General features: G+C 43.3%; 1 protein-coding gene across 1 annotated transcript in view; it reads left to right on the top strand.

Moving 5' to 3' along the window:
• Positions 1 to 7,624: 7,624 nt before the first annotated feature.
• BAIAP2L1 (BAR/IMD domain containing adaptor protein 2 like 1) overlaps positions 7,625 to 24,176 on the top strand; it is an 85,224-nt gene continuing 68,672 nt past the window's right edge. The window contains exon 1 of the mRNA XM_068524167.1: positions 7,625 to 7,944. Within this exon, the coding sequence (XP_068380268.1) occupies positions 7,894 to 7,944 (51 nt within the window). The 5' untranslated portion in view covers positions 7,625 to 7,893. The remainder of the gene's footprint in view (positions 7,945 to 24,176) is intronic.

Below are 24,176 nucleotides of genomic sequence, written 5' to 3' on the forward strand. Positions count from 1 at the left end.
TGATGAATTCTACTAAACGTTTAAAGAAAAATAAATACCAATTCTTCGTAAACTCTTCCAAAAAATAGAAGATGAGGGAACACTTCCCAACTCCTTCTGTAGAGCTGGTATTACCCTAATATAAAAACCAGTCAAAGCCATCACAAGAAAACAATACACCAATATCCCCTATGAATATAGACATGAGTCATCAACAAAATACTAGCAAACTGAATCCAGCAACAATAAAAGTATTATATACCATGACTAAGTGGAATTTATCCCAGGAATGCAAGGTGGATTCAACACATAAAAATCAGTCATTGTAATACACCAAATCCACAGAATAAAGGTAAAAAAACACATGATCATCTCAATAGACACAGAAAAAGCATTTGACAAAATCCAACACTCTTTCATGATAATAACTCTCCATAAACTAGGAATAGAAGGGAATTTCCTCAGTCTAACTACTAGAACTAATGAACAAGTTCAGCAATATTGCAGGTTACAAGAATCAATTATATTTCTGTACACTTGCAATTAATAGTCTGAAAATGAAAATAAGAAAACAATTTCACTTATAATAGCATCCAAAAGATAAAATACTTAGGAATAAATTGAGCAAAAGTATAAAAGTTGTACTCTGAAAACTACAAAACGTTGTTTAAAGAAATGAAGGAAGACCTAAATAAAAGGAAGGACATTCTGTGTTCATGGATCAGAAGATGTAATATGGTTAAGATAGTAATACTTCCCAAGCTGATCTACAGATTCAATAAAATCCTTATGAAAATTCCTGATGCTTTTCCTGCATAAACTAACAAGCAAATCCTAAAACTGATTTGGAAGTACAAGGCACCCAGGGTAGCCAAAACAATCTTGAAAAAGACAAAAAACAAACAAACAAAAAGACAAAGTTGGAGGACTCACACTTCCCAATTTCAAAACTTACTACAAAGCTACAGTAATGAAGACAGTATGGCAGTGTAGTGGTAGGATAGATGTATAGATCAATTGAGCAGAATTGAAAGTCAAGAAATAAACCCTTACATTTATGGTCAAGTGGCTTTTTATAAGAGTGCCAAGACAATTCAGTGGGGAAAAGAATCATCTTTTCAACAAGTGGTGCTAGAACAACTGGATATCCACAGGCTAAAGGATGAAAGTGGACCTCTTCTTATACTACACCCCAAAATTAACTCAAAATGAATCATAGACCTAAAACTATAAAACTATTAGAAGAAAATATAGGGGTAAATCTTTGTGACCTTGGGTTAGGCAATGGTTTTTTAGATACGACACCAAAATCAAAAGCAACAAAAAGAAAAAAATAGATAAATAGGACTTAAAATGTTTTTGTGCTTCAAAGGACAACCCACAGAGAAGGAGAAAATGTTTGTAAATCTATGTATCTGATAAGGGACTTGTATCCAGAATAAATAAAGAACTCTGATGACTCAATAAGAAGAAGATAAAATAACACACTTTAAAAAAGGGCCAAGGATCTGAATAGACATTTCTCCAAAGATGATATACAAGAAGTACATGAAAAATGCTCAACATCATTAGCCACTAGGGAAATGCAAATGAAAACCACAATTCAAACCCTGTAGGATGGCTATAATCAAAAAGAAAGACAATAACAAGTGTTGGCAAAGATGTGGGACCCTCATACATTGCTGGTGGAAATGTAAAATGATGCAGCCACTTTGAAAAACAGTTTGGTGATTCTTAAAAATGTTAAGCACACAATGACCTTATGACCCAGCAAATCTACTCCCATGCATGTACATAAAAGAAGTGAAAATATACATCCACACAAAAACTTATACACAAATGGTCACAGCAGTATTATTCACAATAGCCAAAAGTGGACACAACCTGAATGTCCATCAATGGATGAATGCATAAACAAATGTGGTTTATCCATACAATGGAATATTATTCGGCAATCAAAAGGAATGATGTAGTGATAGATGCTACAACATGGATGAACCTTGAAAACTCTGTACTAAGTGAAAGAAACCAATTGTAACAACCACATATTGTATGATTCCATTTATATGAAATGTTCATAATAGGCAAATTTACTGAGACAGAAAGCAGATGTAGTGGTTGTGTAGGACTGGGGGAGAGGACTGGGGAGAAATGGGGAGAAACTGCTAATGGGTACAGGATTTCTTTTCAGGGTGATGAAAATGTTCTAAAATTGATGGCAGTAATGGTTGCACAACTTTATGAATAAACTACCAACCATTGAATTGTACACTTTAATGGGTACGTTATATGTGAATTATATCTCAATAAAGCTGTTTTTTTTTTAAATAAACTGATAGTTGAAAAGGAATATAATAGAATGTAGAGAAATGAAAAACCATCTTGAACTTTTTAAAAATATTATTTATTTATTTATTTATTTATTTATTTGGCTGCTTCAGGTCTTAGCCGCAGCACACGGGATCTTCATTATGGCTTGCAGGATCTTCTTCTTCTTTTTTTTAGTTGCTGCATGCGAACTCTTAGTTGTGGCATGTGGGATCTAGTTTCCTGACCAGGGATTGAACCTGGGCCTCCCTGCATTGGGAGCACAGAGTCTTAGCCACTGGACCACCAGGGAAGTCCAAATCTTGAACTTTAAAACTCAAAGGACAGGTTAAATAGGAATTTAACACAGCCAAATAAAGAATGAGTGATTTAGAAGATGATTCTGAAGAAATTATCTGGAATGCAGCACAGAATGATAAAGATGTGAAAAATGTAAAAGAGGGGTATGATTTCTACACCCAGCTAAACTACCAGTCAGTAGTGAGAGCCCTTTCAACACCTCCATCTCTGATTTCATCATGACAAACTTAAGTGTTCGTTGACACAAAACACAACAACTATTAAAGTGTTGCTGGATAAAATATCACTTCTAGAAGTAAACAAAATAACATTTTCAGGATACTTGTTAATAATTCTTGAGCAACAGAGAGGATGGATTAAGATTTGAGCTTTCTAAACAGAATAAAGTTGAAAAGCAGAAATGGTTCAAATATCACTGAAGTGACAAAATGGGTTTTCATATATATCTTATGGAGTCTGTTGAAACTTCATGATCATATAGCATTTATGGTAAATTAATACATGTTGCATTTAACTCTTATTCCTAGAAGGGCTTATACCAGAGTTGAATACACCCCTATGCTTTAGATACATCATTTAGTGTTTTTTGGGGTTTTTTTTTTTTAACTTCCTTCCTTCCTTCCTTCCTTCCTTCCTTTCTTTCCTTCTCTATTTTTGGCTGTGTTGGGTCTTTGTTGCTATGCAAGGGCTTTCTTCAGTTGTGGGGATCAGGGGCTACTCTTCATTGTGGTGTGCAGGCTTCTCAGTGCAGTGGCTTCTCTTGTTGCAGAGCACGGGCTCTAGGCACTCAAGCTTCAGTAGTTGCAGCTCGTGGGCTCAGTAGTTGTGGCTCACGGACCCAGTTGCCCCGTGGCATGTGGGATCCTCCTGGACCAGGGCTCGAGCCCGTGTCCCCTACGTCTGCAGGCGGACTCCCAACCACTGCGCCACCAGGGAAGTCCCTCATTTAGTGTTTTTATGAATTTGATAAATATGTACCTTTTTTGAGCACTAACATTTTTAATGTATAAATATATAACAGTGACTGGGTGTTTACTCTGCGATTTACTGTGCTAGAAAATTCACAGCTTTTTATCAAATTCTGTTCATGCCAATGCTTTGTTACCTTTTGATAGTTGTTGAATAGAGTCTGTATACTCCCTTCTAGACTTCCAACCCACAATCTGTTTTGCAGTGGTTTATTCTATTGTTTTTTGAAAACTGAAGAAAGCAAACCCCCACTGTAGTTGTTTCTTATGAAATGAAGAGCATCTTGACTACCTCATAAGTTTATCCTCCTAACAGTTCTTGAGCACCTACTATGTGCCAGGGACTGAGCAGCCTGCAGTGAACAAGGCAAAAATCATCCTTGCCCTGTGACACTTGTATTCTTATGGTGGGTGGTGGGTGGGAGGACATGATCAACAAAAAGATGAACAAGAAAAAGATTAGTAGTGTCTTCGTTTCCCCTGGCCACTGTAACAAATTACTGCAAATTTAGTGGCTTAAAATTACACACATTTATTCTCATGTAGCTCTGGGGCAGATGTCTGGAAAGAGTCTTACAGGGCTGAAACCAAGATGTCAGCAGGGCTAGTTCCTTCTGGAGGCTCTGAGGGGAGAATCCACTTACTTGCCCTTTCCAGCTTCTAGTGGCCTCCTGTATTCCTTGGCTTGTGGCCTCCTCATCCATCTTCAAAGCACATCACTCCAGTCTCTGCCATCACATTGCCTCCTCCTCCGACTTCTCCTGGGTTCCTCTAATAAGGACCTTTGTGATTATAACTGGCCCATCCAGATAATCCAAAACAATCCCCTCCTCTCCAAATCCTTATCTTGATCACATTTGCAAAGTCCCTTTTGTCATATAAAGTAACATTCACAGGTTCCAAGGATTAGGACTTGAACATCCTGGGGAATCTTTATTCAGCCTACCATAGCTAGTGATAAGCACTATTAGAATTAAAATAGAATGCTGTGTGAGAGATGGCCTGAAATACTATCAATACTTCAGGTGAAGGAAGGTCCCTGTAGGCTGAAATCCACATTACAGGGAAGTACTGTAGTGGGGAGAACATTCTAGGCAGAGGGAACAGCTAGTGAAAAACTCTACAGCAGGGAAACTCCCTGGCAGTCCAGCGGTTAAGAATCGGTGCTTTCATTGCCGAGGGCATGGCTCAATCCCTGGTTGGGGAACTTAGGGGGAAAAAAAAAACAACTCTACCGCAGAAATAAATTTGGCATGCTGGAGAAGTTAGTGCTGCTTGGATTGGAAGGAAGTTACAGAAAGGCAAGTGAGTTTTCAATTTACATTTGCTTTTTCAGAATAAGAACACTTAAAGCCACATCTAATCTCTGGGTCTTTAAATGGTAATTTGCCCCAAATTACTGTTATCGGCACGGACCCCTTTGGTCACAAAACATAGTGGAATTCTTGTGGACATCCCAGGGCACCCATCAAGGCAGAGAGCCCATTGGCAGGCCCCACGGTAAGTTCAGAAGAAGGCATAAACCTTGGACTTCCTCGGTGGTCCAGTGGTTAAGACACTGTGCTCCCAATGCCGGGGGCACCCGGTCGGGGAACTAAGATCCTACAAGCTGCACGACATGGCCAAAAAAAAAAGGCATAAACCTCAAAACAAGAGACTGTTTGGAGCGTGGCTTTCAAAGTCTTATTGATGTTGTCACAGGCAATTGCATCTTCCAACTTTTGTTAACATAAACAGGATGTTTGGTTATTTAAACTCAAGCAGGAGCTAAGAGAGGAAAGCTTGGTTGCCCGCCCCTGGAGGTGTGGAGCTGATCTCCAGTGAGGCCAGGCCAGCCCTTCGGGCCGGGGTTCCGGGCAGTTGGAGAGCAGCTGCAGTGCTTTCTCAGCAGGCAGAATCTGCCTCTCACCTTCTCCTGAGTCATTCCTTTCTATTGATTCACTTTACTTCACGCTGGGCACCATGAAATCTCAGAACAACTAAGACTGAAGGTTTTCAAGTTTGCATGAAACCACACACCTGAAGAGCCTAATACAAATGGCCTTTGTAGAATGCTCCCATCTTTTTAAACCTATAGCACATTTGACTGTACCTCTACTACAGCTTTCATTGCAGTCCTCCTTAAATTCTACCTCCTGCACATGTATGAAAGGCTTGGGTCAAGGCCAGTACACTCTGCACTCCTCCTGCCCCCAGGAGAGCCCCTGGCACAGAGCAGATAATCAATACTCTCTTGTTATTTGGGACTGAGCGGCACTAGTCCTAATGTCGGTATAGACCAAGAGCTGACCATTCTCTAAGACTTCTAAAGGAGCAGGACGGTCCTAACCAGGAAATTATTTCCATAAAGGAGAGTTCAATATGACAGTTAAATATCTGTTTGAAGATTTGCATACAATTGTGAACCTGGTCCTTCAATCAAATTCCAACCTTGGAAATCAAACTGGGCCATCTGAGGGTGCTGGTTTTATGGCGGTTTATTAATTGCCCCAAACCACAATGCTGAGCTGTGGGGTGTTAAAGGTTAAGCCTCTGCTCTTTTTCCGGCTCCTGGGTTGACTGCCTTGCAGCAGAGGGTGAAATGACCCCATTCATCAGAAGGCACAGAGGGAGGTTCTAAAACAAAAGGTAACCGACCTGCAAAGTTAAGACAGCGATTTTCAAGTTCAAATAAAAACCAACAGACATTCTTGAAGAGCCCAACGGGTAACGGTGATAATGATAAGGTCATCAGTTCACTCAATATGGCAAATAAAACCCACCTGGCAAATCTTATGAGTCAAATGCTAGAAATCTGTTAAGGAAAGAGGCAGCTGCTTCCACTGCCTGAGACCTAGGGCTGTTGTGTTATTTCCCCCAACACCCAAGGACACATAACCTTTTGGTTCCCAAGCATGATATGCTTTATAGCTTGCAAAACCTGATAACATTGTCCCAGAGTCCAAGTTGTTGATTCTAAGTCCAGCTGCATCTCATGCTCTGGTGTTCCCACCTAGGTCACACAGTGCTTTCTTTGCGTACATTTCCCAGTGAATTTTATAACAGAAGCAGTTTAGAAGCCTCATGACCTAACAGCCCATAAAAGATGAAATTGCACCCAGATAGAAGTTTTTAAAATCCAGCATAAGATCTCCTGCCCTTGTTGGGTGAGTGTCTCAGATACGAAGCCGTGTTTCCCGCTCAGAGAAGCCTTTTCTGGATCCTCAGGGTCTGGGCTGGGGCTGGGATGGAGACAGAACGGGGAGTTAATCCACAACACCTGCACTCACCACGGTCTTCTAAATCTCGATCTTGTGAATAGCACGATCTTGTGAATAGCACGGTTACATCGCAATGAATTAAAGGTCCTTCTTAGAGCAAAGTTTAAAAACGTACTGCTATTTCTGTAACCAGATCGTGGCATTTATTAATTTTTTCATATATCAGGAGCTTCCAAAAAGGGCTGTAAGTGGCAGCCCCTTTCCTCCACCTATGAGAGCCTATGTCCTGGGCTCCCGCAGATCTTTGAGGTCAGGGACACGGGTGCGCAGGAAGGGGTCAAGCAGGGAAATCAGTACAACTGGGGGACGTGGGACCCTCTTCCCGAGTCCCCAAAAGGCAGCTGGGGGTAGCGCCCGCGGAGAGCGTGGGTGTCAGGGCATTCGTCGCCAGCACTGCGAGGGACACTAGAGGACTCTAGGACCACAGAGGCCTGACGGACTTCGGTGTGGGCTCCAAGCAGAACAGCCTCGCGGGGTCCGGGCCCCGGAGCCCCAGCCGGCCAGTGCGCCTCAGGTGGGGACGCTCCGCCCACTTGACCCAGCTCATCTTCGCCCCGCCCACATGGGGCCGCTACACTCCGCCCACCCACCGCCTCAAGGAGGGTTGCCCGGCTCACTTGGCCCAGCGCGCCTCTGCCCCGCCCACACGGGCCTCACTGACCCGCCCACCACGGGCCGCCCGCTCGGCCCGCCTCCTTCCCACTGCCCCAGCCGCCTCAGGTAGGGTAGCCCCGCCCACCAGGGCCGCCCCGCCTCGCGGCCGCCCCGCCCACCCCGCCCGCCTCAGGTGGAGCCGCCTGGCCAGCCCTGCTCGCTTCAGCAGGGTTGGGCCGCTTCTCCTCAGCTCCCCCAGGGCGGCCGCGGCGGTGGCTGTAGCGCTGCAAGTTTTGACGTTTCGGACGCGGAGGCGCGCGCCTGCACTCCCCGGCCGACGGCTGTGGAGGCGGCTGACCCTCGAGGGCCCCTCAGCCGCGCCCCGGCGCTCCCGCCGCCCAGGGTCGGGCGGCCACGAGGCCCGGCCGCGTTCTCCCGCGCTCTCCAGCCCGGCGGCTGCAGCCATGTCGCGGGGGCCGGAGGAGGTGAACCGGCTCACGGAGAGCACCTACCGGGTAAGCTGGCCCGGGGCGGCCCAGGACCCTGGGAGTGCCGGGGTTCGGGGTTCGAGGGCGGGAGTCCCGGGGACAGTGGGGGCGCCAGGGTTCGAGACCGGGGAAGCGGGGAGGCCCCGCCGGCGGCCGGCAGCCCTCGCCGGGGGAGACGGTCGGGATTTTTCACCTTCGGGGTGAGGAGGGGACTTTACGCGGGAATGTCCTTCCCTGCCCCCTCCTCTCCCCTTCTCCCCTCCCCCTCCTCTCCCCTCCCAGCGCTGGAGACGCCCAACAGATTACACATTTCACAAGCAAACGTCTGTGGGGAGAGTTGGGGGCGGGGGCGTCTTGTGTCGCCCCTGGGGCGCGTCCTCCTGCCCAGCTTCTCCTTGGGGTCGGTGACCGCGCCGGCGTGGCTGCGGCGATTAAGCTCTCGGAGAGCAAAGAGCCAAGCTCGGGTTTCCTCTGAGAATGTAGGGGGGAAACTCCCAGGTAGTTAACAAGCGCCAGGTGAGCTGGGCTCGGCGCGGGGGCCTCCGGGGGGCGCTCCCTCTGAGACCCTGTCTCACACAGCTTTAAGTTCAGCTTGGCTTTTTAGACGTCGATTATTTTGTGAGCTTATGGGAGTCAAAGAACGCCCGAGGTTTGAATAAAATTGACCTAACCTCAAGGAATGCGTCGATGGTCATTCTCTTAACTTGCACTTATTGCGAGAGAATGTTTCCAGAAACGAACATAGATTTAGGATTAGTGGCCAGTTTAGAAAGTTTAAGTACTTATAAATGAATTCCAGTTGAAATAAGATATGTGTTTAATCATCTGATATTAATAGAATACAAAACAACTTTTGTTTTAATTCGGCTTAGGCTCATGGAACTCAAGTTCTCTAAATTCATTTGTAGCCATTTTTAAGACCCACAGTTGGGTCATTTTTATAGTTTTTTTTTTTTTAACCCTAAAATTCAGTTTCTAGTTTTGCAAGGTCTGAGTGAATTCCTGAAACCAGAGTTTATTGACTTTTGTTGGATAAGAATAAAAGCATGAAAATAAGTTCATAATCCTTCGAAATTTAAAAGATTGGTTCCCTTCATCTGGATACACAAATACTGTCATATGTAGATTATACTGCATAGATAGATACAGTAGGTACAGTTGTCATGGTATTTTTGGGCTCAGTAAGTAAATGTGACCAAAATCTGTTCCTTATTCATGTTTCCTTAATAGAGGGCAGTTTTTAGAAATCCCAGAAATTTGAATGTTAAAGTTTTACCTTTGGGTTGAGATTGTTTGATATTTAAATGATCCTGAAGATGGTGGGGTAGGAAGTGGGGCATGTTGACAAAGTGTGTAAATATAACATTTTTACTCTTGGACTTGGGAGTAGTGGCTACTCTTGATGGCTGTCCAGTTAAGGATGGTAAAACTGGACATTTGTGAGGAATGCAGATCATTGCAAATCTGAGTGGAGCTGCGCTCCTCCTGCCTCCAAAACACAGACACACATATCTTTCCAACCTGAGATACCAACTCTGGCATGCAATCCTGAAGTCACTCTTCTCTGCTTTTTCTCCCAATTCTTCCTGACTTCCACTTTCAGTGGTGACTCAGTGGAGGGACTGTACTCAAGTGAATTACAGTGCCACAAATGCCAGTGTCGCATTACCCAAAGAACTGAGGCAGGAGGGAAAAAGTGTGGATTTTATAGTTTTGGTTATGTGTATTTATAGACATAAAGCATTGTAAATCATTTTCCTATTTTGAAAGGCTGTAATACACTGAAGATTAGAGACCAGAACCTTATTGCTTTCTACTCCCAGGTGTCTTAAAAGATAGGAAAAGCTCACAGATGTTTATTGACTGACTTTAATCACCATTTCCTCGTTAACGTTTTGGGGTCATGTTTAGGTTGGGGTGGTGGGATAATAATTTACAGCTCCAGACAACAAGTTTATATGTAATCTATGAAGTGAATGCTGCTAGGTCACGCTTTGACTATGATGGGAATGCACAGTGAAACTTTACGTCCACAGGTCTGATTGAAAGCCCAGCATCTTTTCACCACCTCCTCTTTGGGCTCTTCCCCTCCCCCACCCCACCCCACAAAGACCAAAGCTGAAAACAATTTAAGTTTAATATGGTAAAAATCTCCCTGCAGTGTTGATGAACCTAGAAAAGAGATCTCCTTTATGTTACCTGGCAAACTAGAATGTTTTACTAATAGAAACACAACCCAACCAGGTGTGTTTACAAAAGCCACCTGCAAATGAGATTTTATGACTTACATGGGTTTTAGATTTTTTTTTTAATACTCAAATTTCTCTGACTTTGAAATAAAGGAATAAGTTCTTTAGAGAAAAGGGGGAATTATAAAGTGTTGTGTTCCTCTGTATGCAGTATCAAATATCTTTAAATATTTATTTAAACATTTGCTGAGTTTTCTAAAATGTATACTTAGACAAATGATTACTGGAGAGCCATGCTAAATCCCAGGAAGATGTGTATTTTACGGCGTCACAAACAAATGGCATGGTATTAAGTCCCAAAATGTCAGGTAGTGTCACTGTTGCTAATTAGAATTAAGCCAAAGGTCCCTCTCCCTCCCCACTCTTCCGCCTATGCTATGCCCATGATTTTCCCTCAGCAGCTTGCTTGTGATTTTGCATGGTTTTCTGTTGACTGCATGCTTTAGTGGTAGAAGGAAGAAGTAAAGTTCAAAAAAAACCCGTAATTAAAAGTAACCACACGCACGCAAAAAAGTAACCACAACCTTCCTAGAAGTCAGAACTGTTGGTCTTAGGAAGTTGAGGAGGGCTGGATGTGATGTCACCCCTACATTCATCTTGCTGAAGCAGCAGTGATGAGGAAAGGGACACAGAGGTCTTTGTTTAAATGCCACCTTCTCAGAGTCCCACTCAAGCAGCTTTAAAATCCCAGATGACGCCATCCATCTCCCAATCCCACCTAAGCCTACTTTACCTTCCCCCCCCCACAGTGCTTATGACCTTAGCATGTAATATATATTTACTTATCATGTATGTTTATTCCTACTCCAACTAGAATGTGAGCTCCCAAAGGAAAGAAGCTTTGTTTGGTTGTGTTCCGAGCAATTAGAACAGCTCCTGGCACCTAGTAGGTGTACATATTTGTTGAATAAATGAACATTTAATTAATTTCGTTAGCACCTGTCCTGTGCCAGTCTCCCCTCTCCCTCCCTTGACACTTTCATTCGAAGTGTACATCAGCCCTCTAGGTGGACGTGGATCTTGTTTACCATTGAGAAAGTGAGGCCCAGAGTCTGTGAGAGACCAGTGCCCACGTGCCAGTTCCCCTGCCAGCCTCCATCCCTCTCCTTTTTGTATAGAAATTTAGCTTGTAGTGGCCAACAAATGCACAAACCAAATACGTTTTCATACTTCGGTCATCTAAGATGTCACCCAGAAGTTTCTGTCATCGTTAACCATCATCATTGACATGTTTTGAACAAACCTTCTTTAAATAAGAAAATGAGGTACTTTTGTTCTTTCACTGGGTAAAGCGAGCAGTCTAGGCCTACGTGCTAGGTTTTGTTTGTGTAAGGGTGGTTTATTTTCTCGACTTGGGTTCAAGTGGGGACATGTAAGTGAAAGTCCCTGCCTGGTTGGCTTCCAGTGTGGACTGTGGCATATAGGTCTAACTTTTGAAGCTTTCAGTTGCTGCTTATGTTTATTGTTGTTGCTGTGTAGGCTACTTGATATCTTCATGTGTTCCCGCCATAACACTACTTTCTTCGGGTATGCTGAAGATAAAATGGGACTTGCAGAAGACCAGACAACTTGCTCTTGGTTCCATGACTAAAAAAGGGGATTGTAAGAATCAGATGCCAGGTGGCGGCAGAAAGCGTTGCCAGGTATCAAATATTAAACTGCACAGCCCAGTATTGTAGCTTTTTGTATGGTAAAATGAAAACACAAAGCCAAACACTGAATGTCCTTTCTTGTCATAACATTTTTCTTGATTGGAGAGAGGTTTTAGAACTACAGTAACATTGCTAAGCAGACAGAGCAACATCCTTTTTAATGAAGGCTGGGGCCACTTGGACTTGTGACACCAAGTTTCAGGTTGCTTTTGAGTTTACACTTGTGACATTATTCCAGGATTAGGCATTAATTCTTGCCTTGCACTTCTGTTGTAATGAGCCTGCAGGCAGACCTGCAGGGGAAACCTAATGTCTGTGCAATTGCAACCAGTTGGATTTTTTTCCCCTCAACATTCCACACAGGTATTTATTCTGCAGTTCAAAAGTAAAAATCATTATAAAAACAGCACAAATATTCATTTAACTTATCTGTTAACATTTGCAAATGTATATATTTTTATTTCTAAAACTTTTATTTTTAATTTTTATTGAAGTATAGTTGATTTACAATGCTGTGTTAATTTCTGCTGTACAGCAAAGTGATTCAGTTATACATATATGTACATTCTTTTAAAAATCCTTTTCCATTCTGGTTTAATAGTTCCCTGTGCTATACAGTAGGACCTTGTTGTTTATCCATTCTTATTTCTAAAACTTTTTATTGAACTTTAATATGCCCACTGAAAGGTTTGCTTAGGCGTATAGAGCTCACTAAATTGTCACAAACTGAACCCACGTGTGTAACCAGCACCCAGATCAAGAAGTAGACCATGACCAGCCCCCAGAGTCCCTCTCATGGCCCCTGCCGGTCACTGTATCCCCTCCAAGATAACTACTCTGCTAACTTCTGGCAGCGCTAATTAGTTTGGCTTATTTTGTCCGCCTTCTTTCACCCAGTGTGTCTGTTGGATTCATCCATATTATTGTCGTAGTTGTAGTTAGTAGATCTAACGCCACTGTAGTTAGTAGATCCCCCATGCATGCGGGATCTAGTTCCCCGACCAGGGATCGAACCTGGGCCCCCTGCATTGGGAGCGTGGTCCCAGCCACTGGACCACCAGGGAAGTCCCTGTTGTTTTTAATTTGGGTCTTCTCCCCACTTAGATTGTAATGCTTGTGAACAAGTCCCCCAGATTATACTTCTCAGCATTTCCCACAGTCGTTCATGTTTTATTAATTTACATGTGTGTGTTGGTTTTAATCTCAGAGGCTCTTTAAAACTATATTTTTCTCTGATACCAGAGAATTTCCAAAATTTCTATGAATATTTACACCGAAAGTAAGTCACCCAGAATCCCACACTGTTAACTCTTACTGTCACTCTTTCCAGTATCTTTCAGTACATCTTTCCATGTCAGTCAGTACTGCGTGCTTCATCACTTTGATGACTCTCCATTCTTCATCAGAATTTGTTGATCCACTTCCCTTTTCTTGGATGTAAGATCGTTGCCAATACTTTGCTGTTAAAGTACTGCACTGAACATCATTGCAGGTAAAGCTTTGCACAAATCGGGGATCTTTTCCTTAAGCTAAATCCCCGGCAGGAGTTGTGGGTCAAAAGGTAGTCAACATTGTAGAGCATATTTGTGATACATTGCAAAATGCCCTCCAGAAAACCTGCCCCAATTTATGCTGTAATCTGATCGTGTGAGAATGTCCCTTTCCTGAACCTCAGCCAATTAAGTAGGTCTTTTAAAACTGCTTCCTTTTTTTCTTTTTTTTTTTTTTTTTATAACCTTTAGAGGGTTTAAAAAAAAAGTAGTAAAACATGTATACCTATAACATAGAGTAGCTTGTGGACATTGGCTGGGAGAACACCTGAGATTTCATGTCTAGCACTACTGGGTATAATTTCCCCTATAAACTTTGTACTTGTAGATGTGTCCAGAGTAATTACAGCTCTGTGGCCCCTGAGGCCTGTATGTTTCTGTTCTTACTTTCCTCAGCCTTGATTTTATACTTCTCTTTATGTTTTCCAGACCTTGAGTCTGTCTTTCTGGTTTATCATTATATTAAGGACTTTGTCTGGTTGTAACTCAGATCTTTATGGTTAAAGGTAAGACTTGTGGAAATGAGATAAAATGTTGCTGGTTTCTCTCTCGTTCCAAAATAAATGACAAATATTACCAGAATGTGTTCCCAATCTAGGAAGCAAAATAAATAAGCACACCTCAGAGATGTAAGGGATTGCTCAGGGCCTTCTAGAGCTGTCTTCTGAGAGAGAACAGCCAGTGGGTGAAGATACTTCTGGGTTTGTTGCTTAAACTGGTTTTATTTATATGGTAATTTGGAGGTTAAAAGTCCCTCAACAGTAGCAATTCCTCCACTAAAAATATTAAGGGCTAGCTGTGGTTAGCTCTAGGGCAGGGGGCAGGGGGCAGGGGGCTTTTACTTCTTACACTCTACCTTCTGAAGTGTTTACATTTTATGTGAGTGGGTTACTTTTATAATACTTAAGCTAAGGGAAAAAAAAAACCCTAGAAATTGATAAATCTATTCCATTTTAATGGATAAAAAGTTTTAAAAACTAAGGTAAAATGTGCCACTTTCTACCTCTGTTTTGCAAATTAACCTTCTGAGGGTAAACCTAATTTAAAATCTTACCATTTTCTCTTAATTTTTTACTTATGGGGGTACGTTTTTTTTTTTTTTTTTAATTTATGGCTGTGTTGGGTCTTCGTTTCTGTGCGAGGGCTTTCTCTAGTTCGCAGGCTCAGTAGTTGTGGCTCACGGGCCCAGTTGCTCCGCGGCATGTGGGATCCTCCCAGACCAGGGCTCGAACCCGTGTCCCCTGCATTGGCAGGCGGATTCTCAACCACTGCGCCACCAGGGAAGCCCCATGGGGGTACATTTTTAACTTTTACTAACCTGAGACTATGAGTGCAACAGAAGAAAGATTCAACAAAACTGAGAACCAAATTCTAGTTCTTACAACTATCTTTTCAAAGTCTTACTCCTGATGTTGCAAGCAGCTGATCCACTACGAGGTGCAGCTGTATCCTTGAACGGTACGAAAGCAGTAAGAAGGACCGGAAAAGGTACAAAAGTGGTATTAACAACCTGCCAAAGTAAGAAGGGATAAAAGTTCAGATGATAAGAACATATTGCCTGTAATAAACATGAAAAAGACCTGGGTTGGGGGTCAGGACAGAGCTCAGATGACGAGTCCAGCCACTAGGCACCCTAAGTGCTTCCCTGTGGCCTTCCGGATGGAGCAGCCCCCTCCTGAGTTAGGAGAAGAGAAGCTCCAGTCTGGGGGGCTGGGAGGAGGGAGGGGAGAGGAAGACCAGAGACAACCCTGGTCACCTATCAGATTCGGATGCCTGAGACCTAAGCTAAAAGACCAATCCATTTCTGGACGCAAAAACTCCAGTGACAGAAGAGAATCAGGAAAATCGCAATGATAATTCCTTATATTTAAGTGCTGCAATTAAAAAAAAAATTTTAATGGTTTCAGTTGACCAAATGGTGTATTTTTTCACGGGCTTCATCTTACAGTTGGAGCAGCTTGAGGTGCCGGCTGTAACTATGTCTGATGGTACAGTATATTTCTAAGTGTGTAAACACTTTAAACATGCAAAACACTGTTCTTACATGACACTCAGTCCAACTGTTGTGCCCCTGAGACAGACGACTTCTTCAGCAAACCAGTCCATCCTTGTGTTACCCCGGATTCTGGTATGTACTTGATAATGCCATATTCCTCCATTTGACCTTGCCTTCAATTTTCACGTCTGTGAACAAGGGTGAGGATAGTACCCACCTCATATGGTTGTTGTGAAGATTAAACATAATAATAAACGAAAGCTCTTAGAACAGTGTGTTGGCTGCGAGCAGTAGTAGCTTGTGTTTGCTGGACCATACCACCCTCCGTGCATTGATTTTCATGTGTTTGTTTACTGCTTATTCTCAGCATCTAGTAGAGCGACTGACACATGGGCGGGTAAAAGAATAGTATTAATATTATTGGCACAAATTTGTCTCTCAGTCAATGAGCTGTACACTCCTTGAGGATTTTTTGAAATCCCTCATTGTGCTGATGGCACAGTAAGAACTCAGAAATATTTGTTGAATAAGTACGGATGTATGCTTATCTCACAGTTGTAACTAAATCCTCACCTGCTCCATGGCCAGTGAGACTGAGGTGGCACTAACAATCGCAGCTGCCGTGTTCTGAGCATCTGTTCGGGATGCACTAACTAAGCTTCCCCCCTACATTCATTCCTTCCGCAGCTCTCTTCTTGTGCCCCAGGCTGTACCAAGCACTGTGGTCACCACTGGAAACCACCCTAGAGAAGAAACAGAGCCTGTGCTTTTCTCGAGTTTATAGTTTATGACAGGACAACAATGCCCGCCTTTCCCCTCCACCGTGGCCTGCCCCGGATCGTCAATTCTGCTTCCTTGCTCCTTCCCCCCACCTCCAGCAGTAGCAGAGGTGTCCTGCCTTTACCAGTTCCGTTCTTCAGACTTTGTTTGCTTTGTCCCAGTATTGGAAGAAAGGAGGAGAAGAGTGATGTATGAGCAGGTTAAGGTCAAGAAGAGTTTCTTAGGCAGTTTGTAAGAAGTCTTTGGAAAGTTGGCTATATGAGAGAAGTAGATGAAAACAGAACAACAGAAGTTTTAGAAGTTTTGATTCCCCTTACTGGTATCAGAACTGTATTTAACAAACTTGAACTATTTTTACATTATTTTGGGTTTTTGAACAATATTTCTCAGATTGCAAGAGCTGGGATTTTTTTTTTTTTTTTTTTTTAATTTATTTGGTTGCATCGGGTCTTAGCTGCGGCAGGCGGGCTCCTTAGTTGAGGCTTGTCAGCTCGTTAGTTGTGGCATGCTAACTCTTAGTTGCAGCATGCATGTGGGATCTAGTTCCCTGACCAGGGATCAAACCCGGGCCCCCTGCATTGGGAGCATGGAGTCTTGTCCACTGCACCACCAGGGAAGTCCCAAGGGCTGGGATTTTAATGCAAAGCAGAATGACCTGTCTCACGGGATCTTATTGAGGGCAGTTCATTAGAATATTCCAGATATTATGTAAGAGTGGTGTTTGGAAAGAACTAGTGAACTAAAAAAAGGAATGTCGCTTGCGATATGAAATCAGCAATTTACCGCTGACGCTTGAACAACACGGGTTTGAATTTGTACAGGTTCGCTTATACTTGGATTTTTCTCAATAGTAAATACTACAGTACTGCACCATCGCATTGATTGAATCTGTGGATACGGAGGGCCGTCTATACTCAGATTTTCAACTGTGGGGAGCGTGGGCACCCCTACCCCTCATATTGTTCAAAAATCAACTGTACTTTGATCTGGTAAAGTTCCTGTTGCTCATTAAGTACCTGGGGACTTTCTAAACAAATGCAACTGAGCACATGAGACATTCTTTCCTGTAAATTAATTGCTTGCTTTTTATTGCATGACACACCTTTTAAAATTAATAACCAGGCAGGCAAGAACACTTAACCAAATGGTCTAGCGCGCCCTGTAGCCTTCAAAGTGTATGTCTGTCAACAGCTATTTTAAACCCAGTAACTAGTCAGTTACTGTTTCCTTAATACATGCCATCTATCTGTGGTAAAGTTATGTATTTCTAAATGATTTTCAAGTTATATTAAAGGTGTTTTGCATTTCTTATTTTCACCATGTCAATCTAGATTGCCTGGGTATTTTTTCATACCTGTCTCCCTCAGACCATGCATTTTCTTTTTTTTTTTTTAAAAAAGATTTTTTTTTTTATATGTACCATTTTTAAAGTCTTTATTGAATTTGTTACAATATTGCTTCTGTTTTATGTTTTGGCTTTTTGGCTGTGAGGCATGTGTGATCTTAGCTCCCCCTCCAGGGATCAAACCTGCATCCCCTGCACTGGAAGGCGAAGTCTTAACCACTGGACCCCCAGGGACGTCCCGACCGTGCATTTTCACGGGCTGGAACTCTTACCTCATTCATCTCTGGGTTCTGTACATCCAACATAAGGTTAGGCTCACTGTATGTGTGTAATAAAGAGTGAACAAATGTGTAGTTCTTTCAAAGGCCCAAACATGAGGACTTTACAAGTTAGTGGAGTGATACATAAGTACGTGTTATCTAATACTTGCCGTGATCTATCTCTCTCCCTCTCCCCCCAACCCCTCCCTCCCTCCCTCCCTCCCTCCCTCTCTCTCTCTCTCTCTCTCTCTCTCTCTCACACACACACACACACACACACACACACACACACACACACGAAAATACCAGGAAAGAAGCAAATTTCCAGATTCTGATTGAAAGTTATGTAAGAGTTGTCCTAGCACTGTGGCTTATAGGAAGGATTATTTCCATTCTTTCAAATGAGAACATGGACCTGTAGGAACCAAGCAAAAATGGATACTAATATTATCATAGCTGGAATTTCAAGAAGTGATTTTTTACTTCAGTCTCACAGGTACTACTTCCTCTGAAGTTCAAGGTCCAAAAGTTGCTTGAAATCTGGGGTAGGGTCCCCAAATCCTCTTGCTGATGGAGGCCAGTGAGGGCCAGACATTGCTACCATGTCTGATAGCATTGGCAGTTAGTAAGCTAGGATTGCCTACTCTCAGCCTGGAAAGGGTTTTTAGTGCTGCCAGGAAATACATGCAACTATATGGAGTATAGCACCTGCTGGACCTTGGACCCAGTGTAATCATCTATACTTAAAACTACAAGGGGGGCTTCCCTGGTGGCGCAGTGGTTGAGAGTCTGCCTGCCAGTGCAGGGGACACGGGTTCGAGCCCTGGTCCGGGAGGATCCCGCATGCCGCGGAGCAACTGGGCCCGTGAGCCACAACTGCTGAGCCCGCGCGTCTGGAGCCTGTTCTCCACAACAAGAGAGCCCGCGATAGTGAGAGGCCCGCGCACCATGATGAAGAGAGGCCCCTGCTTGCCACAACTAGAGAAAGCCCTAGCACAGAAACGAAGACCCAACACAGCCATAAATAAATAAACAAACAAACAAACAAACTACAAGGAAGGGCTTCCCTGCTGGCGCAGTGGTTAAGAATCCGCCAGCCAATGCAGGGGACACGGGTTCGAGCCCCGGTTTGGGAAGATCCCACACGCTGCAGAGCAGCCAAGCCTGTGCGCCACAACTACTGAGCCTGCACTCTAGAGCCCTCATGCCACAACTACTGAGCCTGCGCTCTAGAGCCCACGAGCCACAACTACTGAGCCCGCGTGCCACAACTACTGAAGCCCACGCGCCTAGAGCTCGTGCTCTGCAACAAGAGAAGCCACCTCAATGAGAAGCCCGCGCACCACAGCGAAGAGTAACCCCCACGCGCCGCAACTAGAGAAAGCCCGTGCGCAGCAACGAAGACCTAATGCAGCCAAAAATAAATTAAAAAAAAAAAAAAACTACAAGGAAATATGGTTTCAAATGATCCCCCTCATAGACACATGTGAAACTTTAGTGTTTAAAGTAAAATGAAACTTTCTTTCATTGAAAGTGTTGAATAGGGTTCAGGCCATTTTTTTTCCCCAAGTTATGTTATCAGATGGTCATGAACACCGATTGCTTATAACATGGTTCTCCCTCCACAATTTTCTTTAAAAATAACAATTGAAAACTAGTACACTAGTTTACTGGGTGGGATAGCTCTGGGACTTCGTTTTCTTGACATGCTTGATAATTTCTTCCAGAACGTTTGAACAGTTACAGACCACACTTCTTTCTCACACCAGTATGTTGGGACCTTTTTTGTTTTGCTTAATTGTGCTTTGGCTTCAGAGCAGTTCTTGCTGCCTAAATGAGTAGGGAAGGTGGAGTTTTGTCACAGAAATTTGTTTCTTTAAACAATGAAATAAAAGGTCCCGGAGATGTAATTGCTTCTAGTAACGGATCTTAAGAGGCAGCAAGACGTACCTTTCTGGTTCTCATCACACTGGTTCTCATCACTTGGTTGGTTCTTAAGGAGCTTGGGATCTACCAGATGCTCTCAGAACTCTCTCAGAATGTTCTAGGAGAGGCTAAGCCCAAAGAGGTGGCCCTATTCTTTCCTGACCACTAGCCCAGTGGCTTCTGGTACAGAGGTCATGTTGCTGGGGGGGAGCCATGGAACCCTTGGCGCCTCGTGGCTTCATTTCTGGCTTGCCCTTTGCCCTCTGAATGAAGGACCACTTTTGCAGAAATAATTATCTACAAACCAAAGCCTGGTTATGAATAAAGAAAGGAAAGGAAGAAGGAAGGCAAAACAGGGTTTAAGTCATAGTGAAAGTTTCATGGAGGGGGGTTCCCTCTGTGGGCTGAAGATTTCCTATGAAACTGTCCTTCTAGAGGGACACGGTAATGATTTTTTGCCTGGAGAAACATTTGCCAAACTCCTTCCCCAATCATAGCTGGAAAGATAACTGCCAAGCAGGAGATTGGTCTCAAAATAGCTGGGTTATCTTTTTCTACTAATGGATCTGACTGAGCAGCGGAAGTTGCTGCCAACAGCTACATGGGCAGACGTGCTCTGCAGACCAGGAGCATTGTTCTCTCTGGTCCTGGACCAGTATTCACAGAGGACAGTGGATGGCCTGCATCTCAGCACATCTGGATCTTCTGTGGGCAGGCTAGTTAGAAACCACAGCTTTGTGGCATTGCTCAGCATTGAGGATTTAGAGCCTGAACCCTTAGCAGCCCGGGATGTCGAGAACAGCAGGGTTTTTGTTGTTGCTGGGTGGTGGTTGTTGTTGTTTTTAATAGTTTTATTGAGGTGTAACTTATAAACTATAAAATTATAGTTTTTTCATCTATTCACCAGTTAATGGACATTTGGGTTGTTTCCAGCAACGTATTTTTTTAAGGACTGTGTTATCGCCTAATACTTAAAAAGTAATTTAAATGTCAACTTGGAAAAAACATAGGGTTGGGAAGCAAAGTTCACAAGGAAAGATGTGGCACCTGGAGATTTTGTAAGCCTGTTATGGCTTGGTAGGTAGAGGGCAGAATCTTGCAGCTTCTATGAGCCTCTGTTGGAGCTGTTACTTTGAGCTAATGAAGCCGCGAGCAGTGCATTACCTCACTCCAGCAATCCTTGCTGTGGCTAATCAGCCCACCGGCTCATTGTGCCTGTGTGTTCCGATGAGCTGAAGGCGCATGATGCAACTGATTCGTCCACGAGCACATACATCTCTCATGTAATTTTAAAAGAATTCAAAAACTGCTGCTGCGAGTACACCTTGGGCATTAGATAGTCCAGGTACTGTTCTTGGTGCTGGAGGTGCAGTGGTCCTTGGCCTTAATTTACTTAATTTCCTTAGTTTCTACTAAGGAGGCAGAGTAAACAGGTAATATCCTGTAAGGTAGTGACAAGCCTTTTGATGAAAGAGAAGCAAGAAACAGCTGGAGAGAGGGCTGCCGAGGGCGGGAGGGGGAGGGTGGAGGAAGCTGTCTCTGAGACCCAGGTGGGCGGGTATCCAGGAGAAGAGCCTCCAGGCAGAAGGAGAGCAGGTACAGGATCCCGCAGTGGAGTTGGTTTGGCCTGTTCCGAGCACAGCCCAGAGGCCATTGGCCTGGAGCACAGAGACGGGGGTAGGGAGGGGAGGCCACAGCCCAGACTGGCTTGATTGCAGGCATGACCCATGCTTTTGGTGCCTCTTCTTACCCTGTGGTGAAAAGGACAAAAGTCACTAATGACTTGACTCCATGATAGACTTGAGAGCTGAGGATAAAAACCACCTTTCATTGTTTCTCTTCCCCTGCTTAGATAGTTCCAGTCCTGTGTCCTTTTTTTTTAATGCTGACAAGGGAAACGGTTTATGGTACTTAAAAAAAAAGTACTGTTTTTCACCCATTGGGCAAAAAAAGTATAACACCAAGTGTTGGTGATTGTGGTAAAATAGCGCAGCGGTGGTAGCACAGACCGCAGCAGCCACTTCGGAGAAAGTATCCGGCAGTAGCTGACAAAACCGAAAAATCTTCATGTACCCTATGCCCCAGCAGTTGTGTTTCTAGGAGAATTCTCACCCATGTGCACAAGGAGACATCGACAGCTTCTTGCCCCACAGTTGGTGTTAGAAAAAGCCTGGAAGCCGCCTAAATGTCGCTCGGTAGAGGAAGTCCAGAAACCGGCTCACGCTGCTGTGCGGCCTGGAAGGTGTGAAATTGTGGGGCAGCCCAGCAGCCCGGAGTCTACGAGCGGAAGGTCTTTTTCCTCAGGGAACCTCAGTTTCATTCTCAGAGCCTTTCAACCGACGGAAGGAAGCGCACTCAGATTTCTGAGGGTCATCTCTTCACGTCTACTGCTAGTTAACCACATCGACAAAATTCCTACCCGGCCGCACCGAAATTAGTATTCAGTTGACTAGGTACTGTAGCAGACACGTAAAATTAGCCATCACAAAGGGATACCATACAAAAGTTAAATCGGAATAAACCCAGTTAATACATATCGAGGTAGACAGGTCTCAGAAGCATAACACTGAATTTAAAAAAGGATGTAAAAGTAAAATGTATTACATGATACTGTTTATTTTATTAAATGTACAAAGCAAAATTATTTATCAGTCCTGACTAAATATATGTGTGTATAAATATGAGTTAGAAAGTTTTCAGTCTTAATTAGTGGTTCTCTGGGGAGACAAAAAAAGGGATATGAGACTTGGATGGGTTGGTCAAAACACCTTGTGGTTTTGCAGTGTAGTTCTGTAACGTTTTGATTTCTTTTCGGCAAAGGAAATTAATATGACAGTGTTAACCATTATGAATTCTTGGGAGGACTGCAGGTAGTTGGAGAATCTTCTTTTTCTCCCCCACTCCTTTTTTTAAGGGAAAGAAAAGAAGATCAGAAATATTTGCCCGTGTAGAATTGGTCCATATTGTGATGCTATTGGAAGATTAATTATATTCATCTAAAATCAGGAGTAAGATTACAAGAAGGCATCCAAAAAGAAAAAGAAAATATTGTAGAGACTCCCATAATTTCTCACCCTAAAATAGCGCTCTCTGTCATAAAAGCGTTTTCATCTCACTTTATTGCACAATTCTCAAGGAACTTGTCTGGAGGCCTGAGTGGCGAGCGCAAATGTTAGTGCCCGGGCCTGACTCTGCCTCTCACTGCCTGTGGGACCTTCGGCGCGGTTTTTACATTTAACGTCTCAGAGCTTCACGTCTCATCTGTAAAATGGGGAGGATCACCACCGCCTTGTTGGGATCTAATGAGCAAACCCGTGTGAAGTGCTGGGCATAGAGCCTGAAACATAGGCTGCAGAGTGTCAAGATGTATCTCAAAAGGAAAAAAGGAATGAAGAATTTTGAACTGAATAAAGCAGATAATAATTACACCTCCAATTTCCTTTGTACTGCAGACTTCTGGAGGTTTTTGTGTTCACGGTCTCTCTCATCCTGACGTGACGCTTTGAGGCAGGAGAGCCCGGATCGTTTGTTTTCATGTTACAGAAAGGAAGCGGTAGTGCCTGGAGACTTCTGTGTAAATAGGAATGCTCATCCATCTGAAGAGTTGACTAATATTTTCTATCTTCTGTCTTGCAATGTTAATTACTACAGTTGATTCAGTGCACTAAGTGTCAGGTGCCTTGAAGAACACACAATAGGTGCTCCATAAGTATTAGTTATTATTTCAGTGAATTTTCTTACCCCTCATGAGGTGGAAATTAGAGGTTTTCCCATATAGAGGAGGAGACTGAGGCTCAGCAAGGAGGGATGTGATTTGCCGGAGGACTCAAGGCCAAAGTGTTTTTTATGCAGTGTTCCCCCACCCCTCAGGTTCATTGCTACTAGGGTAGCATGTTACAAATTATAAATGATACAAATTGATACGTAATACAAGTTGCTAGCTGGTAGCCTAGATAGATCATACAGACTGAGGGGGCCAAAACATTGTTCACATTTGACTGACGGGAAGCATTGTTGTGTATTTATATCTTCGAATATGAGTATTTTTGCTCTAACTCAATATTTCAAACAAAAAACATCTTAGTTGTCTAACTTTCCTTTACTTGGCTTCTGCTCCCCATTCAAGATGGGAATGAAAAACATGGCTCTTCTGACCATCAGTTAGCCCACAGGCATCTGTCTTTTTGCCAAATTTACTCATCAGTAATTTCCCTAAAGGCAGGGGACATAATTACATACTGATGATGTTAGTCTAGGAACAGCAGCTTCCGACAACACATGCAAGAGGAAGCGAGATATTTTACAAATGACTTCTATCTAGAAGTATTCTCAGTTAGCCCTTATGAACAGGTATTCTTGTCACACGAAATTAAAATGTGCCTTGATTAGTTTAAGCATTTGTGACATTGCTAAATTAATTCGTATGAGATTATTTAGAATAAAATATCGAAATTTTCAGAGACATACGGTACCTGAATCAAGTTATAAAAAAAACTCTGTA

The sequence above is a fragment of the Eschrichtius robustus genome, chromosome 16 (genome assembly GCF_028021215.1).
Source record: "Eschrichtius robustus isolate mEscRob2 chromosome 16, mEscRob2.pri, whole genome shotgun sequence".
Classification (NCBI taxonomy): domain Eukaryota; kingdom Metazoa; phylum Chordata; class Mammalia; order Artiodactyla; family Eschrichtiidae; genus Eschrichtius; species Eschrichtius robustus.